The 27,023-nt window shown below is 35.8% G+C and overlaps 1 protein-coding gene across 5 annotated transcripts in view; it reads right to left on the minus strand.

Annotated features, from left to right (window-relative positions):
- LOC132911028 (protein tipE) overlaps window positions 1-27,023 on the minus strand; it is a 232,202-nt gene that overhangs the window by 38,952 nt on the left and 166,227 nt on the right. For 2 of the 5 annotated variants that reach the window (XR_009658898.1, XM_060967354.1), the window contains exons 1-3: window positions 21,501-24,497; window positions 19,338-19,671; window positions 18,711-18,776 (exon numbers count right to left, since the gene is read on the minus strand). Coding sequence is in view for 4 of the 5 variants with exons in the window: in XM_060967354.1 (XP_060823337.1) it covers window positions 18,711-18,776; window positions 19,338-19,671; window positions 21,501-22,059 (959 nt within the window). In the remaining variant the exon portion in view is untranslated. Of the gene's footprint in view, window positions 1-18,710; window positions 18,777-19,337; window positions 19,672-21,500; window positions 24,498-27,023 lie in introns of those variants that run through there. The other 3 variants (XM_060967355.1, XM_060967356.1, XM_060967357.1) reach the window with 3 other exon arrangements.

Raw genomic sequence — 27,023 nt, forward strand, 5'->3', positions numbered from 1 at the left:
TGATGGAATTTTAGTTATGGTTTTGTTCGATGATCGAATGAAAATTAAATGGAAGATTGGTACGCGGGAAATGATTGTTCATTGAAAATTGTCTTACTTATCCTTGATCTTTGATCTTCATTTTAAACAGATAGTTATCAAGTAGTTGACAGTTAGGTAAGGTTACTTAAGTTTTCATTTTTTATGTTTTTTAAGAAAAAAAAAGATATTGTAACATATCTCTGTAAAATATTAAAAAATGAAAACTCCTTTCACGTTGTGATGATATATTGCTCTCTTTGCTTGCATTCGTCTTTCTTCTTACGACTCTTCCCTATTTTCTTCCGCACTACTCTCTTACGCTCTTCTTACATATATTCTATGTCTTACTCAAATCCCTTTGAACTTGTTATCTAAGACTTGCGAGACTCTTACGAATTTTCCCATCACTTCTTATATAATAGATATAAGACCCCTTACGTAATTAACTAGAAAACTGCATTTTATATATTCATTCCAACAGACTTGTTTTTAAGGAATTCTTAATAAAGTTCGTATAAAAATCCATATACCTAAATTCTCTATAATTCATAGCAACACCGAAGAAAAAAAGAACCAAATAAGAAAGGCACAATTCACAATAATTGTTGTTAACTATTTGCTATTTATATTAATTTAATCATTCCGTGGTTCGATTTCATTAGTAAATAAATAAGATGAAATAGAAAAGTATTCGGGAATATGGGTTTTATATCGTGGGCATGGAATATATGGCAACATCCTAATTATCCAATTCGAATTCCTCGATGCGAGTCAAAAAGTCGTTTTACATCATATTTCTAGACTAGAATTCGATTTATGCTACTGAAATTCATTGCATACCTCTATCTCTTGTCCTTTATTTTACTAAAAAAGTTCTCTTAAGTGTCGCGAGCTTCATGATTTTCCATAACAAGATTACCTGCTCCGTGTCTTTATTGAATCTTTCTGTTGAAACACGGATTTCGTTTCCAGTCTACGTTATAGGGAGCGTAAGAAATCCTTATCGTGACTACGTTTCTGTTCTTGCGCAGAAAAAGAAATACGAAATTGGCCTTTGCAATTACCCTAGTTTGGCAAAGCTTCATTACAAGTTTGATTACGAATTGCTATCAAATTGAATTCTTTTGACTACGATCGTTCGTTTAAAGTTAAATAGATTTATATAGATATATTCTATTAAATTCTATAATATTTGTAAAAATTACGCCAATACTTTTTAGTGAAATTAATGCAAAACTCGTTCGTTTATTTTAGACATAATGCAACGCGAAGACCATATCATAAAACACGAAGATAAAGTACGTATAAAAAGTAAAATTCATCAAATTAAAATTAAAATTAAATGCATATATCTATATATACATAAACATCTATACGTACTACATTCACGGAACTCAATTCGTTCAGTAAACTCGATAGAAAATATCAAATTAAAGCACATTCCTAAATTTACCACACCATCTTAAGAACAAGACTACATGACATATTTCAATCGAATAAAAATAAATAAACTCAAAACAGAAATACAATCCATAAATTTCGCCAAACGAAAAAGCATTTCCTAAATTCACCACACCATTGAGGAACAAAATTATCTTACGAAAAGAAGCACATGTCACTAATCCATTAAAGATTTCATCTTTCATCTAACAGTCCTTTTTTCTTGAACAACCCTTTAGAAAAATGTCGGGCTGTTTCACGCGACCTAGCCAGAAATTGTCAAATCTCAAGTAGACGTTGCGAAACTGCTGGTTGGCCGATTTTCCTTGGCTCTTTCTCCACTGCCCACGCTACGGCGAGTAGCGATAGATCGTTGTTTCCGCAGGAACAACTTAGGTGGGTCGGGTGTTGCAAAAGACGCATTCATCGTGGAGGACGCAACAGATTTCCTTCGAACGCGTGGAGAAAGGACGCAAGAGGGTGGCGTTACGAGTGGTTTCCGAGGGCGTTTCGACTTGCTCGAAGAAAGCTCGTGACCCCGGCCTGGCCGTGATCGAATTAAAGCCCGGACATCTTTTTGCCGACCCTTGGAAGCTTTCAACGCGACGGGCAAGACGACGAGAACAAGTGGAACGTAAATGAGAGAAACGATATTGACAAGAACAAGGACGAACAACGGATGTTCGACCAATCGGTGTTTGACTATCAACGATGGTGTGCTTTTTACTGTCTTTTTCGTTTTTCTGGTTAGCATTGTATAAGTAAGTTTTCCTTTGTGTAATTTTAAGTGATATATCTTTCGTACCAGAGTTTATGTGAATGTTGTGGCATACACTCAATGTTGCGAATACGTAATATTATATTTACTTTAGTAAATCGTTGATCAAGTAAACGATAATAGTATTTTTTTTTCTGTAAAACTAGTCTTCAATTTTAGTACATTATGTCTTTTTTACAAAACTATTCGATGACATGTATTTCTATTGGTAATTTTTTACACTCTTTTTATTTTTTATAATTAGTGAATTTTTCTTTTTCCGTTCCTTACATTAGAGTATACATAAATGTTCAAACGTTGTAAACATTGATTATATGATTTTTACCGAGTCCTTCTTTTAATACTCGTTAAATGTTAATTTATAGATTAGTGAATTTTTAATTATGTACAGTAACGTGAAATATTTTAGTAATTAAAATTGCGAAATTATTAAACCGCTTCTATCATATTTACCCTTGTATACCGGCAATAAAAAATCAGCGTTGCGAATATTGGTTCAGAAATTATCAAACTTTTACCTTCTTTACCTCTCAAACGTGTAAAAAGTGAAAAGTAGGGAAACATGAAATAAATTATAGCATAAAAAGCTGGATCTAAAGCGAATAAAAATATGGATGCAATTTGTTTTGCAGCCTCTTAGTTAGATTAGAGAGAACCCTCCGGCCGTTCTATCTCCGCATTCGCTTTCCGTGAAATTAAAATGGAGGCGGAAACAATTATGGGGGAATAAAAATGTAAGCCGGCCGTATGGATTCGCGTTCGATGGAAATTGCACCGACGACCGCGATAAAGTTTGTAGAGACGGAGAAAGTTTGCATTAGAGACCGCTTACAAAGAGCGAAACTAATTAATTAGCGGGGCACGGCATCTAAAGTCTGCCTCGTCGAGATTATTTCACACTTTACGTACAATAATGAAAAACGAACGACTCATTACGGGTTTGTGGAATTCTCGCTTTTATTATTTCGTGATTAATCTTTACCTAGCCAACTAGCAATTCCATCGGTATATTGTACCTCCGGGTATTGAATTTATAACGTCGTTTGTGTTAATTAAATTGATACTCTTGTAACGTATCTGTGGAAAAGCAGTTGCAAGGATTTATTGGAAAATTACAGACGAATACAGATTACAGATGGATCTATAATCTATTCAAATTTGCGAAGCTGCGTTGACATAAAAGTATAGGAATGTATTGTGAGTATTTCGTATTAGTAATATTAATTTTCGTCACATTCCTTGTGCTCCATCACTATGTACAATTTATTCATCTTTTATGAATTATATTAAATAGCTATTTGTATTTTATTTTATATTCCTGTTTACTAAAATATGAGAATATTTATATCATAAATCTTTTAACAATTCGTTTTAATTTTATTAGCATTTAATTTGTCGGTATTTCGTCAATTTGCAATAAACATAGAAGCAAGGACCAATAAGTAAGAAAATATGCTTTTGTGATACATAGAAAATAAAAGTTATCTTCTAGAAGAAAAACTCTTGGAATTAATTAAAAAGTAAAATATTTTATGCCCAATCTTTTATATCAAAAACAGTATATTCGAAGTAGAAGAGAAAGATAATTGGAATAAAATACAAACATCTTCAATGTGAATTTCTCTTTGAAAGGGTATAAAGAATATTTGTCTCCTCGCATTTATTGAAATTAACAATAGAAAAAGCGGACACGAGGGAAAATTAAAAATCTGGTTCGCCTCGTTGGATTGAATGCGAAAATATGGTTTCAATACGAAAAAAAAGATATGCATTTCAAAGATAAGCCACGCGTGAGAACAAGATTTTGACCTATTTTCTTTATCTGCACGAATATTGCATTGGATAGGGATATATTAAAACATAAAGGTACGAAGCACAGGTATAGAATATTTCTATACTTGTATATTATATTATATTATATTTCTTTTTACACTACATCATTATATTATATTATTCCTTTCTTATTGTATTATACCTCCTATACAAAAATGGAATAATGCTTTGTATGGGGCTGAAGATATAAAAAATATACTTTCTCATAAGATGTAGGATATAGAAGATTATATATAAATTATTATATATAATATAATAAAGAAGATTATATATAGAATATTATAAATAAATTACAGTAGTATTCAATGCAGTTAAAAACGATTTCAATTGCGAGTTAATTTCTCTCATATCATTCAAATCATATACGTATATCATAAAAAACAACAAATTCTCATTAATATTTTTATTCTTCAATTATTTTAACATCAAAATAATCTTGCAGTTAAAAAGCTTCTTTTCATTCAGTTATTGTTTCAATTATTCAGCATGATTCCATCAATAATGACTCCATTTACATTAAAAAATGGAAAGGAAATATTTAATAGAAAGCAATCATTCAATTAATTATTGAACCAATGAAAGCAGCTTATAAAATACTTATGGAATAATAACCGACATTTTATATATTTAAAAAAATTCTTTTAACGTGAAAAAAGATTCCTCTATTTCGTGGAATACCATGAAAGCCAAAATATTACACGAAAGGTCTAGAAAGGCTCAAAAGTACCTTTGTTTCACGAAATTCCTGTAGTTTAGCTCTGGTTTGCTATTATACTTCACAAAGTAGTTTCTGTTAACGAAAGAAAGCAAACAGGAAATTTCTCTAACGGCCTTTTGATAGCCGGCATTAACGATAAATCTTCCGTTCCATGCCAAAGTAGCTGGGAAATAAAAACTATAGTTCGTGGCTTGGAATGTGTGTTAAAACGACACATATACACAGAATATGTGTACCATTGCCTTTTCAATATACAGATAATTATGCGTTTCATAAGCTACGTACATACGAAAGATATTAAAGATTTCTATTTTGCGGATATTCAAATATGTATAAATATCTTTATAAACAGATATAAATATCTTTAATAAGATCCAATCAATTAATTCTTTGTTTCTGTATAATAGTAGGAATAATAGGTAATTGCATTTTTTCCATGAGGTACGGGTGCATATACTATGTATGTACATATATAAATTATAAATATATTAATACACCTGTATCTAAATGCTCATAACATAATGACAATCAATTGATGTATACCGTTTATAAATTATTGCTGATGAGCTAACAATTTACTAAAAATCATATAGAAGAAGCGAAAGATACAAAAGAATCTTAGTATTAGCTATACAGTCCAGAGCATAGTATTTCACAATAAATTTATTCTTTTCGTTCCTATAAATACTTCAAAACCTTTTAAGGCCGAAAAATTGAAAACGAAAATTATTTTGGACACGCAAAACGTAGGATAACCGAATGGGGTAGGCGGATGTGAAAAGAGATCACGATCTCGAACACGATGTTCCTGCTGGCTAGCAAAGCGAGAATGTAACCATTCTCTCAACGACTTTCTGATAGCTGAGTTACAGCGGATGCTCTCGACCTCAGCGCTTTTTTCTGCTTCGTGCCAAAGTACCCGAAGAATAAAAACGAAGTGTACGCGGTCGTGAATGTTTAAGAGTGCTGAAACACCGACTGACGAGAGCAAAGTGCATTCCCAACGCCGACAACGCGATGTAGACACGACTCAAACGAATCATTCTACTCGGGAACAAAGTTTTGACAGTACGTTGAAATTTCTCAGTCTGAGCATTCCTTCGTTTCTACTACTCTGAATTGTGGATATCTGGTGAGAAACTTCCGCAATTTTAAATTAATTTAGTTTATATGAAAACTTTTATCGCGTATAGTTATTATTCTGAAATTATTTCAAATCTTTTTTTACTAAGCGTTTCATTATCGTTGAGGGTTACCGAGAAAAGTAATTATTTTAAAATTCTTTAGGATCTTCAGAATATTTCTTTATTAAATACTCTATTCTCCAATAAATATTTAATTTCATTTAGAATAAGTATATGTTGAAACTTTAATTGTTCTTGGATGTTGATTGTAATTTTTATAGCTAGAAAAGATTAATGTTAAAAGAAATATCAAACTTAAAGAAAATTCTTAAATTGGACATTTTCTTCGATTGTTTTTATATATATTCGTAAAATTTATATCGTTTATTGATTTCTTTAACTTAGAGACTGTCTTTAGATTTCCGGTTCTACCTCATTTTTCTCGTCGTATTTCGTTTCGATTTTATCCTTCCTCTTTTCCTTTCTCGCGTTACCCCTACCTTATTCCCTTTCTTTCCTACAAGCCTTACCCAACAGCCAATCCGATCGATATCATTTTCCTAAGTGATCTCGTGATACGTCAAGATTATTCAACCGCAGATTACATTTCTGTCTTTTCTTTTGAAGCAGCGTTGCTCAATTTATAGCGGCAACCTTTACTCGAACGTTATCTTCCGAATATTTTTCAAATCTTCAATCTGTTAAATATTCATCTTACGGATTATTTAAAATCAATGTTATATTATATTATGAAATCTTAAGATTATTTAGTTTCCCTGAGCTATAAGTTATGTAAAAAATTCTTCTAAATCGATAAGAGTATTAGAATCGTAAATTCTTCATAATCTAATAATGTAAAACAGATCGCTATATTACAGGATCTCGTATTTAACTTCCATATATTATTACCAACATTCTTAACCATCAGCTGCTATCGTCGACCTTTGGTATTCCAAATATAGAGTAATTTCATCCGTATTTTACGATACTTAAATCGGTGCTCTAACAATTTTAACATTTTGTTACATTACGATTTGAAAAATTTATTAATTAATTTATATATTAACTTTTCTTCAAAAACTTGTGAATTGTATTGAACAATATTAAATAACTTCCGAACGAACAACACCATCATATAGCACATATTTTGAAGTTTGTTTCCATACACATGGAAATGTATTCAATTATATCAACGTATAGTTTCCTAAAAATATATATAATATGTAAATAATATATATATATAGTTGTCACGGTAGGATCAGTTGATGACCTAAGACTCTTTCTCGACACTATATGTCTTCAGGTATAGTTAAACGAAGATCATTCATATACTTTTCCCCTTCGCATGAATCGTGGGGCTCTGTTCACGAGCCACCAGTAAGACGACAAGCGAGACGATCGATGGGTCTCGTTTCACCATCTGTTCTCTTGAACTACTTCTTCGAAACTTGATTCACTGTTCTATACTTGCCGCATAACTTACTCGGCCCAGTCCACAAGCTGCATTAGGAACGTTTTTGCAGTCGGCCGCCTACGGGGACAGGATACAAAGCAGAAGGTCCAACTTGTTAACTAGCTAACCGATACCAACCCATAGATTCTTAAATTGACAATTGGACATAAAAACTCCGTTAAACGTTAAGAATATCATCAGAATATTCGAGTTTATCACAATGATAACAAGCATCCTTATATTAATCAACAAAGAAAGTCGCAAGTGCATTACATATTTATCAGAATTAGATATTTTAAAATTAAATGTTGAAGATATTTTTTAAGGAACAAGCAAACGTTCGAAATACAAAATCTATTTCTACAATGAATTACACATTTACAGGCTCGTAAGTGTGTTTCTAACATTTACAAATCTACCATTTTACAGTTGAAAACGGAATATAAAAATTTTGCAGATATTAAATATATAAAGATGAATATGTATTTGGAAGAAACATATGTGTTATGCGTTTTGGTTATAGATTAGGTACATGTTAATAGGTTTACAAGTGAATACTAGTCAACGTAAAAAAACCTTTCTTCCCCACCATTTTTCTGTTTTAGTCTGTATTATTCCACCTCGACGCGAAATCTAAGGACGTCTGTTCGTTATTGATGGAACTTCTCGAAACAACAGAACTGGGAAAAAATATTCTGAATATTTCAGCCTACAAGCACGGTTCTCGGCGCGTATTCTTAGCCCCTTCGAGAAAACAAACGGAGCGAACTCTGTTTCCTTACGTATTGGTGTTTGAAACTGTTTGTCTGAATGACGAATCCTCGTTGATTTCCACTCGAACAGCATTGAAGTGAAATCGTTTTAACGATTTTCTATCCTGCGTCAGATTTGAGTTTGTTTCCCAAATTTTATAACACACAGAATTTTTTATGGTAAGCATTTCTTTTTTCTAACTATTTTACTGTAGCTCTGCATTGAATTTTAAAATAACGATGTGAAAATCTATAAATTCTCCCATTTCTAGTTTCTTCAAATTATATTTTCCTTTCTATAGTTCCTCGTATTATTTTTTAATTTTTTATATTTTTAATTAATCATTAAGTTGTGAAAACTTCTTCTTCAGCAGGTTACATAATATAGATAATTATTATACAGAAATAGCATTTCTTTTAATTGCTGGCAAATTTTTTATGAAATTTCTGTTCCTATTGATCTATCATGAATTGGATAGGTTCGATAGATCAAATGGAAAAATCTCAGCGAGATTCGAAAAAATAGAAAGGTATTCCGGAAGCTCATTTCGTTAGAATCTCTCAGAAAGAATTGTTTTTCTTCGAATCTGGACCAGATGGTGCCGTCCGAAGCTGTCTTAATAAAATCCTGAAAAATATGTTTTCTTATCGACACGAGTGTAGAAAATCGAACGATAAGCCAAACGGTGAGAAGAAATTTAATTTATTTCTCTTACTCCACGGCTCGTTGCGCGATGGCGCGGAACGTATTATGCTAAAACGTCCGAATAAACGATGTGAATGCATCAATGTCGAATAATTAGCAAAGTTGGTGGATCGCCTTCATTTCTATGCAAAGTAAGAACGATATCCTCTTGGATCTAATTTATCTGCTGACGTATAAATCCCTATAACTGAGATTTCGTTTACTTATCAGAGAAAAGGATTACAGTTTACTCGAATCTTTCACGTAAGTTTAATTCCAATACAATCATCGGAGACACGTTGTCACATTAATCCAATACATCGTTAACAGCGATGAGCAGAAAAATAAGATTGTTGGATCTCAAGTTTTATGCAAATTAGAGACGAGTTCTTCTCGAATCCATTTTACCAGTTATGATATTTTCTAGAAATCAGAATTTTGTATATTTACGAATTAGAGAGGAAGACTATTTGCAACTTATAATGTGATGTTATTATCACCCATATATTATAAATTTTATTATGACTTTATAATGACTTTATAAGAAGTTTCAATAAAGAAGAGTTAAAGAATTAAAATTCAACTTTATAATAATCTACTTTAACTCCGATAAATTTTTTAATTATTTCTAACAGTTTCAAGAAACAAAAGAATAAGAACCACTTTATCTTTCGAACTATTTGCCACGACATATGCTTCTTGTCCACCATTACAATTAATCGAAAAAATTTCGGAAGTCGATAACAAGAACACAACGGAAGTTTGGAAGTAACGATGAATTAATGGAGTGATGGTAATTTGTGCACCGTTGTGAATCGATGTATTAGGCGAAGATTAATCGCTTCGAGTAAATACGCTGCTCCAGGATCTGCTTGTCTGATATCTTAGTGTACTATACTAATTACGAAGTTTTCCTTGATTCTTTGGACAACGTCCAACACACTTCTCCGATGCACTTTTGCAGCTGTTTGGCTCTGTAATGAAGAATGATAGAAGTCCTGGCTTCTTTTTAGGGGGACAATAACCGTTACCGTTTATGATGCAAATTATTATTATAGAATTAAGAAGAAATATATTGTATATCGCGGAGGGAAAACACATCGGTTAAATTTATGTTTAACGAAGCTATTTATTATGTTTTAGATTATGAACGGGATATTAATGATCCTAATTTAATAAGGTTAATATCTATCAAAATAAGATTTTACATTATAGAAAGATTAATATTATGATATTTTGAATATGAATATCGTCTATTTAACCATAAAAATAGAACGACCGTTCGCGGAGAGACGCGGTCGCGAGGAAAACACGTCAGCGAGAGGCGTAAATTCTCGCTACGATTCGATTCGGATAACCAACGCCGCGATTTAGTCGTTCCCCTGTTTCGATTAAGATAACAGAGGTAGTTCAAATGATTAACACTGGATTAACAGGGTTAATAGAAACTTGTATATTTAACAATATTTAATATTATAATGCAAACGTCACAAATTATTTAGCGATGAGTACAATTAACGTGTTACAGAAATTCGATCCGACTTCGCCATATCTCTCGATGAATTCGTTACGACTAAGCGACTTTAATTTTATTCGTCAGAACCTCTCGATGTATGCTGTTAGAATCTTCAAATAAGACTGACTGCCCTTCGATCTTTTCTTTGTCTTCTCTGGGTGACGACCCCCACTACGCTCGAGTCACGCCACCGTTCGCGCCTATGAGCACGTATGCCACATTTTTTGTGCGGATAAAGTAACGGACCGAAATCGACGTTTCTGGAACTCGATGCTTGATGACAAATATACGCTTGCCACTAACCATACTCGTAAATCAAAAGGATCCAAAATTGTGTGTAACCGAGATACGTGTAACTTGAAACGCAACAAACCAACGCTCGTCTCGTAACAATGGCCGCGCAAAGTGAAACATGTGTTCGAAGAAATGATTAAAAGCAACCAATATGTCGCAGTTTATAGTTATTAAAAGTGCTTGACTGTTTAACCAAAGCAAAGATGAATCCACTATACGTCGCCACTTGAAGTCTGACCTTATTTCCACGGAGATTAAAGTTTCATTTATCGAATGGAGGAACTAGCTTCGCGCGACCTTCTATACAGTGGTTCAACGGTAAGTGAAACTGTATTTTCATCTCTTTCGTATTCATCGGTTAAATAATTCATAATTTTTATTCGAAACATTTACATTCATAAAAATCTAAATGGCAAAAATGTAATGGTTATCTTTTTGCTTATACGTTATTTACGTGTTCGATTTCGAATTAATACGTCATAATTGACTCGGTACCTTGAATTCTTTCAACTTTACAGATATTACATATCATTATTGATTTTATTTTTTTATACATAGTTATGGATCGTTGCCTTGAATTTGTATAAAGTTGACATCGTATCTGTTTACAATACAATTTTATAAATTCTCCTTTAATATATTAATAATCCTCAATATTCAATGGAACCATTTTTAACGCTTATTATGTTCGTACTTTGTACTAATTTTTTACTAAATATATATTTATAGTAAACGTGTTATAGCTTTTATATCAGGTTGGTTTCGATTTTAATAAATGTAGTCATGACAGCGTTAATGAAATTTTACAATGTTCTTTATAACACGTACAATAAGTCATAAAAGTTTAGAAATAAAAGTTTTCTATGGTAGGAGTTTAAATACTTTCGTGAACTACTGTATGTATACTCGACGAAACTAATGCGACCTGGGCGAAACATATCCCTCTCGGATGGATAATTTTAAAGCGCGACAAGACGAACTCAGAGGGAAGAAACTGTGTTCTCGAGAAGGACAGAGCCGTGACCCGCATTTCGAGTCTCGCATTGTTTCCTCCGGCAACAACTCTCCTTCGTTACAGGCCGATCGACAACGAACTCACCAGGGTTGCGTTGCAATATTACGGAAATGTTTTCTCGCGGCGCAGACAGCGCGAGAAACAAAGCCATGCGGTGTGGTGGGAACTTTAATGCCGATTCGTTAACCATATAATTCATCTTTTTGAAATCTCGATGGCCTGGTTATTGTAGGAAACTTGCAATTTTCAGTAATTGTTAAGTTAATCACAGGGCGAAACTGAGTTCTTAAATTAGTTGTATTTTGGGGGATGACTTCATCGGTAATTTTAGTTGGTAAGAGGAAAGTTAGAGGGAGTATAGTGTGTTTCAGCTTAATCGTGAATGAAAATGGAAACGGAAAACCCAATTTCTGCAGTTTGTAAATAACGATTTGTAACTTTGTTGATCTATTTTTGGAAAGCTGTAATCTAACAATTTAAGGAAATAACGTGTCTAGAATTCTTACTTTGTCTTATAACGAAAAATATACAGTATACTGTTTATTACTAGAGTGAGAAATTACCTCAATGAAAAAACTTAATCGTACAAATATACATTCAATATATATTCAATGAATTCAAGAAAAATTCTAAAAATTCGTTTGATAATTAATGAGGGATTACTTTCAGAGGATAAGATTTATTAACAGACGTATTGTAAAAGGCAGTCCAAACTGTTTCGTGTTACAAATACCACCATTAAACTTTAACCAGTACAGTGTAAAGCAAAGCTTCAAATAAATCTCCATTTGTGTTTACAACAAACTACCACTGGAATCAACCGGTTAAAAGTATCTTTCAAAGCTGTTACATTTGCAATCCCCGTAGAACCACTAGAACCTTGACTACGCTCCAATTTCCTGACGTTTTACCACAAAAAATAAGATCAACGCGATTCGTACCGCTGGGTGCTCTGGGATTCGAATAAATCTGCGAGTCTGCGTCAGAAGTAATTAAACTACAATCATGCCTAACGGCAGGCCAGATAACTGCTTCCAAAGCGTTCGTAACACCAGCCATGTCATCTGAAACTGCATTCCGATTTATGGGTATGCATGTTTTGGCTGTGTATACAGGATGTTCACGCAATTAGTCTCCAGTATTATTCTTACAAGTGACAGATCTATGAGGAAACTACAAGAGAACAAAGTCCGATTATTTTCTATATACGATGGTTAATTTCTAAACGGTAATTTTTCGTAGAAATTTTATAGATTTACGATACATTCGTGGGCATTTGTCTGGCTTTTTTATTATTAAAAGATTCTCAAACCAATTCTCTTTGCCATTTCATTTCTCAAAGTCAACGCTTACGAGGAATACTGTATAATTATTTTTCTACCTTTCATTCTAGTTTCTCTAGTATATCTTTTATACTATAATTATTTATAAATTTAATATTAAAAATACTAGATATCGTAGATATTAAAAATATTACTAAACCAATTAAACTATGAATGAAACTTCTCTTTCCATTTTTTTCGTGAATTTATCATTTACCCCAGAGATGTTGAAAACTAATAATATGAACATCCTATATATACATGTGTATATATGTACGCGTACATAGGAGAGAAGTTCGATTGTGAAACCGCATTTGCCTGTATGCAGGTGCATGTGCAAGTGCGAGCGGCCTCGAAGCCACGCCGTGAGACTGATTCAGTTTGATCGAAACCGTAATTTCGCGGGCTAGGCACAAGCCGGGAGGTATATAGGGGAATATCGAATACCTCGTATTGTAAGGTGTAATATGGATCTGGGGAGAGGAAATGGAACTGTCGGTTAAGAGGGTGGTGTGCGTTTTTCCCAAGCAGATTTGTAGGTACTTTCTTGGAAAGAGGTTCCTTTAGAGGATACGCTCGAGCAACATTTTCGATGTCCGTTTTTCTCCGACAAAGAAGGACGTTCTTTTTTAGCAGTTAGAGTGGATGCTTGAATCAATTTTTTTGAGGGAAATGCGGGAGTTGGTTTCGCCAGAGACTTGTTGAACAGTTTTAGGGATAGATGTTTGAAGAATAATAGGCAATTAGAAAAGAAAAGAGCGTTTAGAAAATGTTATGAATGTTTAAACGACGAGGTAATTATTGCAAAATAATGAATACGTTTTTGGAAGGATGAAATTGCTTCGTCGTTATTAATTTCTTTTAAGACGAGTGCACTTGAATCTGTTGGTTCATATTTAATGGAAAATGTAAAGGGTATCACGGGAGAATGATTGCTCATGTTGAATTAATGTTTCGGAAATGGTAGATAATTACCATAGAAAAACGAATATGTTCTCGGAAGAATAGGGTTCTATAATGGATACTATTATGTTTTCTTAAAATTGAAAGGGAATGCTTAATTCTGCAAATTTATTTTCTGGTGGAAATACGGGTGTTAGTGTTATGAAAGAGGTATTGAGATATAATGATGACTTTAGACATTAGATTTTTTGAATAATAGCATATATGATAAGCATATATCTTTATAAAATACGCAAATTTCACGAGCAAAATTAGTATAAAATCGCTAGACGCTCTAGTAAAATTTATTGCTGTCAGACAGCGTAAGGCAACATTCTCATTTTAAAGCAGTGTACACGATGCTCAATTACTTTGTATGGAACAGGCTGAGAACGAGTTGTTTATTACTTGGATAATATTAATCAAAAACAAAGAGAACACTGGAGAATAAAGCAAAGGGATCCGGATGTATCCAGTTATAAAGTTAAACTTGAACAAACTTTTCAACCGTCTGCTAGTTAGTACTTCCTTTGTATCTCGGAGTTATTACATCTTTATTGCAAGTGTTTTATAGTTTGAAGCGATGGAACTCCAATAGCTCGCAGAAAAGGCAAACATTAATTATTTAAAACAATTAATAATTGCGATCATTACATCCTCGACTCTACTTTAATCCTCTACTAGACACGTTTTAACGTTATCGTCAAGAAACAAGCTTCTTTTATCGTGAATACTTTATAAGTGGAAGAACTAAAATAATGTAAAAGGATATAAACCATACTCGGTCTGAACCGTACATAATACGATCCATAAAGATTCCAAAATACCATAATGTCTATTTAAAATCATAGTCCGAAAGCATCAACTTATTATTATACGATCTTTCTTCACGTGGTTGTAAAAATTTAAAGGCTGACATTTTTTCGACGAAAGTTTCAGAATCGTTTAATGAGTACAGTCATATAATTTTTGAAGAACCATTCGTCCAATTCGCCCGTTCCAATAAAGAATAGTTTGATAATTACTGTTTCCAGAAGAAAGGATTACTACTTTTCAATGAGAAATTCTCCAATGCTATTAAAACTATTTGTAGCAAATCAGTTTCAAGAAATTCCAACACTGGAAGCGAAACTGCTCAAAACGACGCAAAGTTACGCTGTTCTCTCACATTCGAGGTAATTCGAACATGCTCTGAACTTCCCAGTCCCAACTACTGCATTTTTGCAGATGACAAGGTCGAACATGTAGTTGAAACGAATTCCCGAGTTCTCTTTCCTCGTACAGGTGTCAAGGGAACAATTCGCGAGTCTTCTGGAACGCCATTCCAATTAAAAGTTCCATGACGTTTTACGCTTCTTTTCTGTCAATTTCGTATGCTCCTAAACAAATTCGCCGCCTGTGGTTCAAAATCACCTCGCGAGACCTTGAATACTCGACAAAACGTCGCCTCCCTTTTGACCAAATAAAAATTCGTTTCGCAACGAGCTTTTCGCTTTGCGCCACTTAGCATTCGACCGCCGATACGTGAAACAGTTGAAAATTTATTAAAATAGCTTCCCTTTCGAATTTCCTGCTCATGGAAAGGTGAGATAAGAGAAGAAACCCATGGAATATCGGGTACCAAGGGTGGTTTATATCCGTTGCATGAATTTTGGGATAGCTTAAAAGCACGAGCGGATGATACTTTGAGAAATAATAGGGAATATATGTAGAATGGTATAATATTTCGAATGTTACGAGATCTGTATTTATGGCAAGTGACTCGAAACATCGTATTTTTTTACTTAAAGGATCATTTCAGCTTTGTGTAATGTGTTTTACTTAGAACGAAGATCTAAATTGTTGTTGCTGCCGTTGAAGATAAGAAGAAGCAGCCATAAAAGATATTTATATGGTTTGAAGACGTGCTTAGTGATGATAAAAAAGGGACTCAAAATCATCTTGAAAAGTATTCCGGCTTTTGCTTGTATCAGTCTAGTACACAGAAATAAAAATAAATTTTTCTCTGTTATTAAAGTTAACGAGAAATGAACAAGATGTGCATCTAGAGATGATAAGAAGAAGACTTCCAATGATCATCTTGAAAAATATTCTACTGTCAGAAATGCTATAACAAACACAATGGTGTGGCGATACTTTTTATAACTACTGTAAATTGAAATAATAAAAGACAAAACGTCGTGCTCATAAAGTAACTAAATTTCCATCAAAAGTATCGCGGAAAATAAATAAGCGAGTAAACCGAGCGACACGCCACTCGCTGGAGGAATGAAAGATTTATTCGCGAAACGTTATCCAAGAGCAATAAAGCGATGAGTTCATAAGCCAAAGGATCTGGAGGACATGAAAAGAGGGAGGAAGCGGTAAAACTGGAAGAAGGGCGATGGTTTGGTCGATTAATCCAGGCCTGATATATCATGGTCCAGGTTAGTGGTGCGTCTGAGTTATCCTTTTCGCGCGAGCATCCAGCCTGTTCCTCCTAATACCAACCACGATACAGTATACCGTGCGGCAGCTATAAAGATGACAAACGGGTTACGACAGGAAAATAACAAGCCGCCGGCCATGATGAGCCTGCAGGATGCTCGGCAAACGATCGCGACGTTTAAAATGGGCATGTCTCGACTTTCGGTCAGGAATCACGACCTCTTTCGTCCAACGATATGCTGACATCACGGTGTAACTCTCGTGGCTCTTTTATGAGCCCGCCATTTGTGTGTATATTTGTCTGGTTCCCTTTGTGTCAGTCGGGTTTTAACGTAAATCAAGAACTGTGCCAAACTGTTTTTTACCGGCTCTATATTTCCTCTTTTTCTGTTTCGTTTTGCATTTGATTTTGACTTTCTGTCTACTGTAGCAAAGGTTCGAGCACGTTGTAGCCAGCTGTTGGTATGTAGGTATTTTGAATTTTATATTTGAATAATTTTAGACATGGCATATATTTGTTAAAAGACAAGAGAAAGAGTAAGATATTTTTTCTCTCTTTGCCTACTGATGTTCATGCATCTTTTAGAATACTAGCTGTAAATTTATAGATGTTACTTCCTGTGTGGTTATAGCATACAAACTATTTCGTTAAAAGCACGTCAGAGAATGAAAATCGATTTTGTTGCCTCATTTTTGTAATTTCGGGATTTGGAAATATAATCAAAGATAGATATTAGGTTCTGCAAAAGTTATCTAGCTTATTTAGATCATTTCCTTCGTAGTACTATATTATAGAGATGAGAAATCCATAGTAACTCGGAAGACCTATTATCAAGAAACGCAAAAACTTTCAATAGAACTCGATACCTAATTTTCATTCTATACGTCGTAATAAATGTTATCCTTCCAGTAATTATACGAGCGTGTTGGTTATACGCGGTGAATAATTTGGGGGAATGGCGGAGATCCATCAAAAAGCACGTCAAAAAGTCGAAAGGCTCGGAAAAGTGGCCTCAGTGACGCAGTGGCCTGTAATGGAGCAGACTCGAGTTTAAAGCAAAGCCTCGAGAGCTTTTTTTTCGCGATACCGCATAATAAAGCACGCTCCCGTGGGCTAACGATAAAATGAAAGACGAACTCGTATCTTTGTTATTAAATATGTAACTATGCTTGAGTGCGGAATGCGCCCGTATTTTTCGAGCAAACAGAGCATTTGTGGAATGCAAATGCTGTTTTAGAATGCACGTTCGTTTCTTCGAACCTTCCTCGACCATCGAATTTTACAACCGCGTGAAGATAATTAACAAATATACCCGTCGACATCAATTTACGGCAATTGTTTCCGCTAGAATAACAAAGATGAATATAATAATTTTTATGTAAATGACAATTACATATATACTTTTAATTGTATTAGTAAGTGCTTTCTGTTCTTTTGTACATAAAGCATACCTTTATTCTTCGATGTTATTATTAGTATTTTCAACCTTTAAGATTAAAATATCTGCTAAATATTGGTAAACGTGGTTGATAAATCATAATCCTATCATCTCATTGCCTGAATACCAGAAGATCCTTTCGTTTCTGTCGAAGGAAAATTATTTCGAAAGCTGTCTAACCAATTTTCATCTAATGAAGAGAAACATTCCTATTATTTTTTAGCCCGATACTTTGCCTCATTGACAGTACGTTCACGATCTCTCGCAACAGTAAATCCATCAATAGGTTAACAAAATTCCAGATCTAACGCTCAATCACTAACGATACGATCGATACCCTTTATAAGGGAATTCTTTCCTTCCCCGTGTTTAACGAGATGAAACAGTCTGAAGCGGTATCACGTTCGATGTTTATCAGTCGAAGGATTTCATCAAATGTATTCCTGTCACGTTCTTGTATACGTTAGACGCTGGACATCCGAGTGCAATAAAGAACGAACAAAACAAATAAATTTTAAATTTGCACTTCTTTTATTTTAAGAAGAAGAATAATAAAAAATCATAATTTCTACAAGTGAAATATTTCATAGATTATTAAAACCATAAATATCCAGAAAATGTTAAAATATAACGATAAATTATAATAATCTTGTAAAAATTGAAATACTAAAGAACGTTTCAAAATTTTTATAAATTTTGTATGTTACCATTTTATTTTTAAATATTTTTAGTATACCATTTGTAAGAGGAGAAACTAAATTCAATATTTGTTAAGAGTATAAAGATTCTTTTTAAATTTTCGTTGAAAAATAGAAAAATTATCACCATGCATGTGAAATATCTTTATTACACCCGCTTTTGTTTTGCAATTAATAATTCTCTCATCTACGTACAACATGCCGCACATAGAAGCAAGTCAGTCAATCTTAATATTTGAACAATCGTATTTACCTGAGCTTCAAGATTTGTTTGAGAACCTGCGCTAATAAACCACTTTGTACTCCATACACCAACCATCTGAATTCAAATTTATACTCGCATTATACCTCGAAATTCCCAAAGCAACTTGCCTAGCTTTCATTCTCCTTTCAAACAATCATCGTATCCTATATTTATCTCCAACTTCTTCCCGATTTTAAATCTCACCACGTGACAATTCTAACTTCAAAATCTTCCTCTCGAAGCACGAAACACTATTGGAAAGAGAAAGATTCCACGTCTTCGTTGATCATTGTCAATTCACTAGAGGAAACGTGCTCTTCAAGTACTAGTTCAATGAATAATGAAACGTTCACCGATCTACTGTCGACATCCCAGCCGTTCCCTCCCCCTTGAAAGCTTAAAACCTAATCCAGTGTTTACCAACTTTCTCGAATCGCAACCCCTTGTATGCTGACTATAATGATCTAAACAATCTAAGATCCGCACTTTCATGTTGTTATAGATTCAAATTTTAAGACCTAGTCGATGGAACATTTTCTAACAAGTTATACTCCCAGAAGTTCATTCGGAACAGGCAACAAGATAGACGTTCTACAGGGACACTAGATGGTTTACCGATGTTTAAAGTCACATTACCTGAGATCGTTGCCCCTGCCTCTTCTCATTCCTCGCGACGAATGCCGTGGCGGTGGACTGCACCTGCAGTCACAGTGCATCACACACAGAGCGACGCTGGTCGCGAGAGTCACTACGAAAGGCGCCGCGAAGAAGTGTATGATGGTGGTGACCTGCGCCTCGCGGTTATAGTTCGCCATCACTATGCTGCCGTTCACGCGGCTGTAATGGCAGGGGAATTTCGCGCCTTCGTAGCCTAGTTCGCGGGTGAAGTTTTCGCAGTCGACGATCGGCGGATAGCCGCACCCCTTGATGTTCACCAGGAGCACCGCTTCCACGTCGCCTGGCGTCGGCACTGTTAAAAAACAAAGTTTCAAATTATATTACAATAGATTACAATTTGCAGTTCCACCTTTCTTTTCTAATCCTATTATCATCTTTTTTTCATCCCTCGTTCCTACATTTAACCTATTCACAGAGACAGCGGCTGTGTATATTCTCTGAGCTCCAATATTGGATAAATGGTAGTTTCTGTACATTTCTACTAGGCGCGTAGAAAACTATGTAGACAAATATGTGAGAAATTATATACCAATGTAATTTTTATTGTTGATCCCTTTCTGATTTTCGACAAAATCGAATTTCAACATAAAATTAATCTAAAGACACAGTTGGGTGATACAGACCAGAACATAATAGAAGGGTTAATAAAGGGATCTTCTTTGAGAAGAAAAACATTACAAACTGCGTGGTTATGTCGCTTATACACATCTGCTAAAAGGTATAAAAAGCTTTGAGAAATTGTGTGAAGGATTATTCTGGGTAAAAATGGTGTATAAACGCAAGTAATGTTATTCCCAGTAAGTTACACAGTTATGATACTTTTAAAGTTTTATTGTTGCTATAGTGGGATTTCAAGTCTCGTATGAAATGGCTTCTAAAACATACGAAGCAAAAGACAGATTTTAAGGATTTGCTACAGGATTGAAGTAGAAATAGAAGTAATATTTTATATCCTTCCGTTTAGTTTCAACTTCTTAAATGTAATTTTATGAAATTTTAAACTCTTATAACTATATCCTATGAAAAATTTAGATTTTTCAAATCAAAATTATTCGAAACAAATTGAAATTCTAAATTTAAAATTATAGATGTAATTATCTCTATGAATATATCTCTGATAATATTAAAAATAATTAAAAATATTACTTGGAAAATTTTTAAGTATTCTCTAACATTCGTTCATTCATTACGAAAACAATTACGTGTTTTTATAATAAATATTTTAACAAATCAATATATAAAACATAAATCTATACTTATAATTTTCCAATGAATAAACAGGTTCTAAAATTTGTACGGTACCCTCGTAACTGCTTTGCAAAGAATTACTGGAAGTAAACTAACTTTATAGTCGTAGTGTAATACGCTGATTTACCATGTACAGTATTCAATAGAAAACTTTCAATGCTGGCATGATACAATGCAAGTCAATGAATTAGAAAATAGGGGAACCTAGACAAAACCAAGATCATTCTAGACAATGTTCAACATACAGTAATAAGTTTTCTGCCAACTCAGCGAAACGATATCGATAATGTCGACCTTGTGATGCGATCGAATTAAAGAGGTGCGAAGTTGTAAGGTTAACGACAAACACGGGCACCAAATATCGACTATGGATTTTCATGATGTAAATTTCATGCGTCTTATATATTTATATATGGGATATATTTAATATTAATTATGAACATATTTATGTACGCCAAGAAATGGAATGAAAGTAAGAACAAACTTTATTAACAGTCTAACAAAAATAATTATATAAAAACAAATACTCGGATGACAATAAAGTGCTAAAATCCTTCTATAGTATCAGTTGTTCAGAAACTTTTGTAAAAATAAAATAAAATAAATTCAAATAAAAATCAAATTCAACCGATGAAATCGGAAATAAATCTAAAACGACATAGAAAAGCACCGCTATCTGCACAATTAAACAGAGACACGCACGCTTCGACGTATGTATCAATGATCAAAACAATATTTAATTATTTCGTCAACACATTCTGTCACCATTTCTCCACTACAGTCTAAAATTACACGAATCCAACAACAAGTAGATGCTCTAAACTGTGAAGATAGAACTACTCTCCATAAGTCTGCAATGTGAGAGTTTCTTACCCGAAGTGGTTGAGGTGTGCGTGACGCCGGTAGAGTTGCCCGAATAGCCTCTACCCCCGGTGTCATTCTTCATGCTCGTATTGCTCCATGGTGTATACGTGACGTATATATGCGTACACCTATAAACGTCACTGGTGCATCCTTCGCGGCAGGAACTCCAGGTACAATTGAACAAGCCAGCGAGTTCTTCGCGCCTGGAGGTGGTGCAGATGACCGGATCTGGCGAGAAATCGGCAGCCAGAGTGCTGATGGCCGGATCGACGTATAGCGGCACCAAAAATAACAGGGCCGCACCGCCGGACGTCGCGACAAATGCCAACGCCGAGGTGGCGTAAAAGTTGAACCGCTGACGGCAGGTACGCCGTGGCGGTCGGCGCCGCGAAGCGCCGAACCCGAGCTCCAACAGTTTGCGACGACGTAGCTCTCGCTCCTGGAAGTCGTGTTTCTCGTTTAGCTGATGCTGCTGCTGATGCCTGGTGGTGTGCTGGCCGGCGTGATGATCGCTCTGACACTGGACGCAACTCGCCTCCAGCAGGAGTTCAGAGCTGCTCCCGCGCATCACCCGACCGCTCTCAAATAGGTGCCAACCGGAGCTTCTTCAGACGTTCCAGGCAAACGATCAAGGGTTTTCGAGGATCCTTATCTTCACTAGGACTCATCGAGTGCCGGCCAGGCCGCTTTTGTCCGTTGACTACTAAGGGGTCAGGAGCTGTTTCGATCGCGAGGTCGACCGTCGAGCCTCCTTTCGCATCGACCACAAGTAGCAGCTTTCTGAATCGTTCAATCGACAGATCGCTTCGGTGATCTGATTTAGCGAACTATGTCATCTGGCGAACACTTTGGCTTGCGACTGGTCTAGAGGTTGTTTGATCAAAGCGTTAATTAAAGCGAGGATCGATGAGGATTTGCCTTTGTTGATCCACCTGAGGTTTTAGGCTGTGCAATGTTTAGGACCGTGTGGAAACGAGGAAATACGATCGGTACGCTTTGTGGTTTCGTTAATTCTATCAGTCCGATGCCGTTGCTTTTACGTTCCTCTTATAGAGTGGAATTAGATGATACAACGCATAGATGATACAGGAACAACCTGAGTCCTGACGAAGCGATCCTCCGTTATCGTCGCTTCGTTAAACACGACGGTGTCTGTGAAGTCTTATAAAAACTCTGTAAGAACTCGAGAGAGATCGAGGGATGTGCGTGGCACATTTCGCGAATGCCAGGACGTTCTTGATCGGTTGAGTATCCTTGACACGACATCGTGCGGATTAACGAATTCCGCTATCGCCTCATCTGGCCTGTAATGAGGATTTTCTATTGAGACTAGATTATTGGCCAAATGCTATGGAATAGAATGGGACTCGTTCGTTACGCTATTTCAAACGAAATAGCTAGGTGTCGTAACAATCGAACGAACCAACCGACTTGTCCGCACTTTACAACGTTTCCGTTTTATCGCTATGCATAATGACCTTGAACGTTTAAAGTTCTTTTAGGCCATCGAAGTAAGTCGATCGATCACGACCTTTAGCCGTAGTCACGCTGTCAGGCATAGAGCATCTTGCCTAGCTCGGTCTTCCGATCCGTGCATGGAAAAGTTTCAAGGCCGTTATCTTTGCTCCAAGCACTCCTACAAACCGCCTCTCTAGACAATTATCACTAAACTCTATCGCGTAATCGACGACACTCGAATCATTACAAAACTAAATCCTTAATTAGGCCTTGGTAATACCCGTTCACTGTTACAAACACTCTAACTAACGAATATCCAATAAGACGAATAAAAATATTTCAAAATACGATACAAGACGGATCAAATAATCATTTCTGTAACATTCCAATTGGCTTCGATCTTCTCGGATATGATACACTTTATTGTCCTTTTTGCTTCTTCCTTTTCTTCGTTCCTTCGCTTTAATTAACAACTCGAACGAACAGACATAAACATCCGAGTATCATTCTAATTAACGAAAATTGATAATAAATCCATAGTTGTGATCGGCGCGTATAATCAGCAAAAGTCGCGTCCAGAACGAGGATGAAGGATAACGCGTCTCGCGTCGCTTGGCCAAGATTGATCGAAATTCTCTTACTTTCTTCCTCCACCGGAAAGAACACGGCTGCTGTTCCTTCGCGTCGATACCGTAACCGTAATCAAGGAAATCCGATCGTGAGCGACGCGACCTTAACGAACAATAGACCTCTTTCTCGCCTAGCTATTTCCCTCCGTTCTTCTCTCAACACCTCTTAGATAAATCCTCCCGCCTCTGGTATCTTGGACGTTTATTGGTCCAGTATTAGATTATCATGAACGATCTCTTCTTTCTTCCTTCTTTCAACCAACAAAGAACATAACATCTCCCGCTGACCTCGGTTACAGGAACGATTACAGCCGCAACTAGTTGCCTCTGGCCACTGCCTGTTGACCTAGATATCTTGGCCGATCGGTGGCACACACCGGTGTTTACCTTAAACGACTCGAACAACCAAAGGCGCGTATCCAAGACAGCGAGTGTCCCGTGTTGCCGTGTGATCAATGAATCTTTCGATCTTTCCACTCCTTCCACGACTACTATCACTTTTAAAAAAAATAAACCTGTCGCCGTGTATATGTATGTGATTCGTTACAGTTGCTTCGATCCACAAGTGTTCGAAACAACGATTCTATGGTAATCGTGGCCGCGTTTTCGTCGAATAAAGACAGACCCAGGCTCGAAGATGTAAAACACCCCAACACCTATCTACGACACCTGACACCCGCACCTGCCTCCTGGCTCCTGGAGTTTCGTCACCAGCTCAAAACCACGTCTCCGTCCGGATGTTTCTGGCACAGGGTGCAGGAGCTAGGATCAACCAGCTTTTTCAAAGCTTTCGCGTGTTACATCTGGGCACACCTGCACCTGTGAACTCGCGTTCCGGGTAACATCCGCCTCGCGGATCGCGAGTTAAAGCGTGACTACTCGTCGAAACTCGACCGAGAGTCCTCGACGGGACAGGCTTTCGTCCGAAGCGACAGGGCGGGGTTCCAGGCGCGCATGAGCGCGTGTGTTGCCGTCTCACCCTTCGCGAGCCACCACCACCCCCACGTTGCACTCTCCTTGTTTACGCTCCTGCTTTGCTCCCTTTTTGCTTGCCTTCGCGCCGTGCCCGCGCGCTCGACCATCCCCTATCCCACCGACCGTTATCATCCTTTAATTGCGACCTATAATTAAACCAATTTTTTGGTGCCGTCTTTTCGACGCGTACTTTCGCTCGTTAATGAAATTGAAAGGGTTAGAGAGGATAGGCAAAGGATGTTTTCATCGAATTTGTTGAGAGGAATTTTAATTGTTAAATGGGTCTGACGTGATTGGAAAGGAGTTTTAATTTACTTTAGGTAGAACGAAACTTTATTTATTTCAATGAAATTTCAAAGCATTTGATATAGCGAACTTCTATTCTATTGAACTGAGGTACTTTTAATTAATTTCGTTCTAGGCAAGAACCATATTACTCTATCACCGAATCTAGCTTCGATAAACTTTTTTATTTGTCGATCTCGTTCGATATTGAGACAAGAAATGACTCGACCTGAGAACAGCATCACAGAAAATTCTTTTCACATCATTCACACATCTCAGTTTTTAATCGGTTATGGCACCTCGTACAAAAAACAATACGATACTTTAGCGACGTCGTTTATTCGATACATACATCAACCCCTGTCACGAACCTATCCAAACCTATATCCTATGTTTTTGCCGCGAATCGAACGATTCGTGTTGGCGAGTAGCATTTTGAAAGCAAAACCGTGGACCAGCACAAAAGCAACAGTTTGCTCGTAAATCCCCTGGCTGTTAAGTTAGCGCAAAAAGTATCGTGCCACGTTTCCTGTATTCCCGTTAAAATATTAATTACGCGTGTTCTCAACATCTCAGGAATGCTTACGGATCGGAAAAACATTGCTTTTGCAATGGTAATCGCGATTTACTCGAAATCGCTTGAATTTCGTTTCATTCGACTCAGATATTGGTATTTCATAAAATCTCACGTTTAAATAAAGATAGGATTGGAAAATAAGTACGAAAGGTATATTATTTATTCACGATACATGATGGCAATTTACGCGCTGTGTGTATTTAAGTCAAGCGTTACCGTGTTTGATTCTTAATTACGAAATACAAGTTTGAAACTAATATCTTAACAAATTGGAAATTAATGAAGGTAATGAAGGTCCAATGTTATTAAAACTAGAATCGTCCAAACAAACTTAAGACCGATATCTTAACGATATTAAAACTCAATAACGCTTCTTTCGTTATAGCAGGTTGCATAATACTATTAACCCTTAATGCTCCAATTGCGTCTCTCAACCATTACCGATGTGCGACGCTAAAAAAATTCTACACATTACTCAATTATAATTGATATAAATATCGTAAACAAAATTATATTACTTCTGAGATGAGTAAAGATTTTTTCGAATTTCTTTAATATTATTATTTACACGTCATCGTATCATTTAAAATCTGACACTTAAAAACTTGAAAGTCGAAGTACGATGAGAATAAGTTGGAGTTGCCGGACGATATTCACAATTAAAAATCGGAGCGTTAAGCGTTAACAATATAGTGCTCAATATAGAAATATTAAATAAACTTACTTTCATAAAATAACTGGAAAATTCCCATGATAATATAACAGTACAATATTATCCCTTCTTTTACGACTATCATAAATCTACATCTTCTACAACCCCTTCCCAAAAGGGACTGAAATCCTTCGAAAGTTCTCAGTTCTAGACTAACACGTGTCACTAAAAGGTCGTATAATTCCCCAGAGATTTTATCCGAGTCTAACGAGCAGCGGAAAATGATCCAATAGAAAATCAAGCACGGCGTTGGCGATTGTCCTAGATCACCGGCCCCGCGACCTTAATTCACTATTTAAGCCACGATGTGAACGTTTGATAAGAAGACGGTCACCGGAGAGTTTATTAACGCGCAACCCTTCCTCGTCAGAGGATCTAGAATCTAGATTCTAGATTGTGAACCAGTATTGTGCCACCTTCATAGTTCTGATACAACACGCTGTTAAAGTTTTCGTCGACGGGGTCGTTGGCGAACGTTATTGCCTTTTTATCCTTACGATTGCGTGTTCCGATCTTGCTCGACGATCTCTCGTCGAGCTACAGAATTACGCGACAGAAATATGCAAAGGAAACGAATCGTTGATTCTTTTCACATTTTCTACCGTTTTACAGGATTTGTATCCAGTTGTACGTACGATAAATTGTTTTCATACACCGTGTATGATTCGCAATTGCAGCAATTGCTTTGTAAAAAGGTATGATTTTGTTTTCACATGGCTAGACATAGAAGATATAACTTAGAAAGAACGAAGCTGGCACCGCGCTGGGGGTAGCCACCTACATGCTATATTTATTTTTATTTTACTTTTTTTTCACCAAAAAGATATAACACTTTACCAAATGTCCTTCAGGACAAATTGTAAAAAGACCAAAATAAAATTAAAAAAAAAAAACAT

This window comes from Bombus pascuorum, chromosome 9, assembly GCF_905332965.1.
Source record: "Bombus pascuorum chromosome 9, iyBomPasc1.1, whole genome shotgun sequence".
Lineage (NCBI taxonomy): Eukaryota > Metazoa > Arthropoda > Insecta > Hymenoptera > Apidae > Bombus > Bombus pascuorum.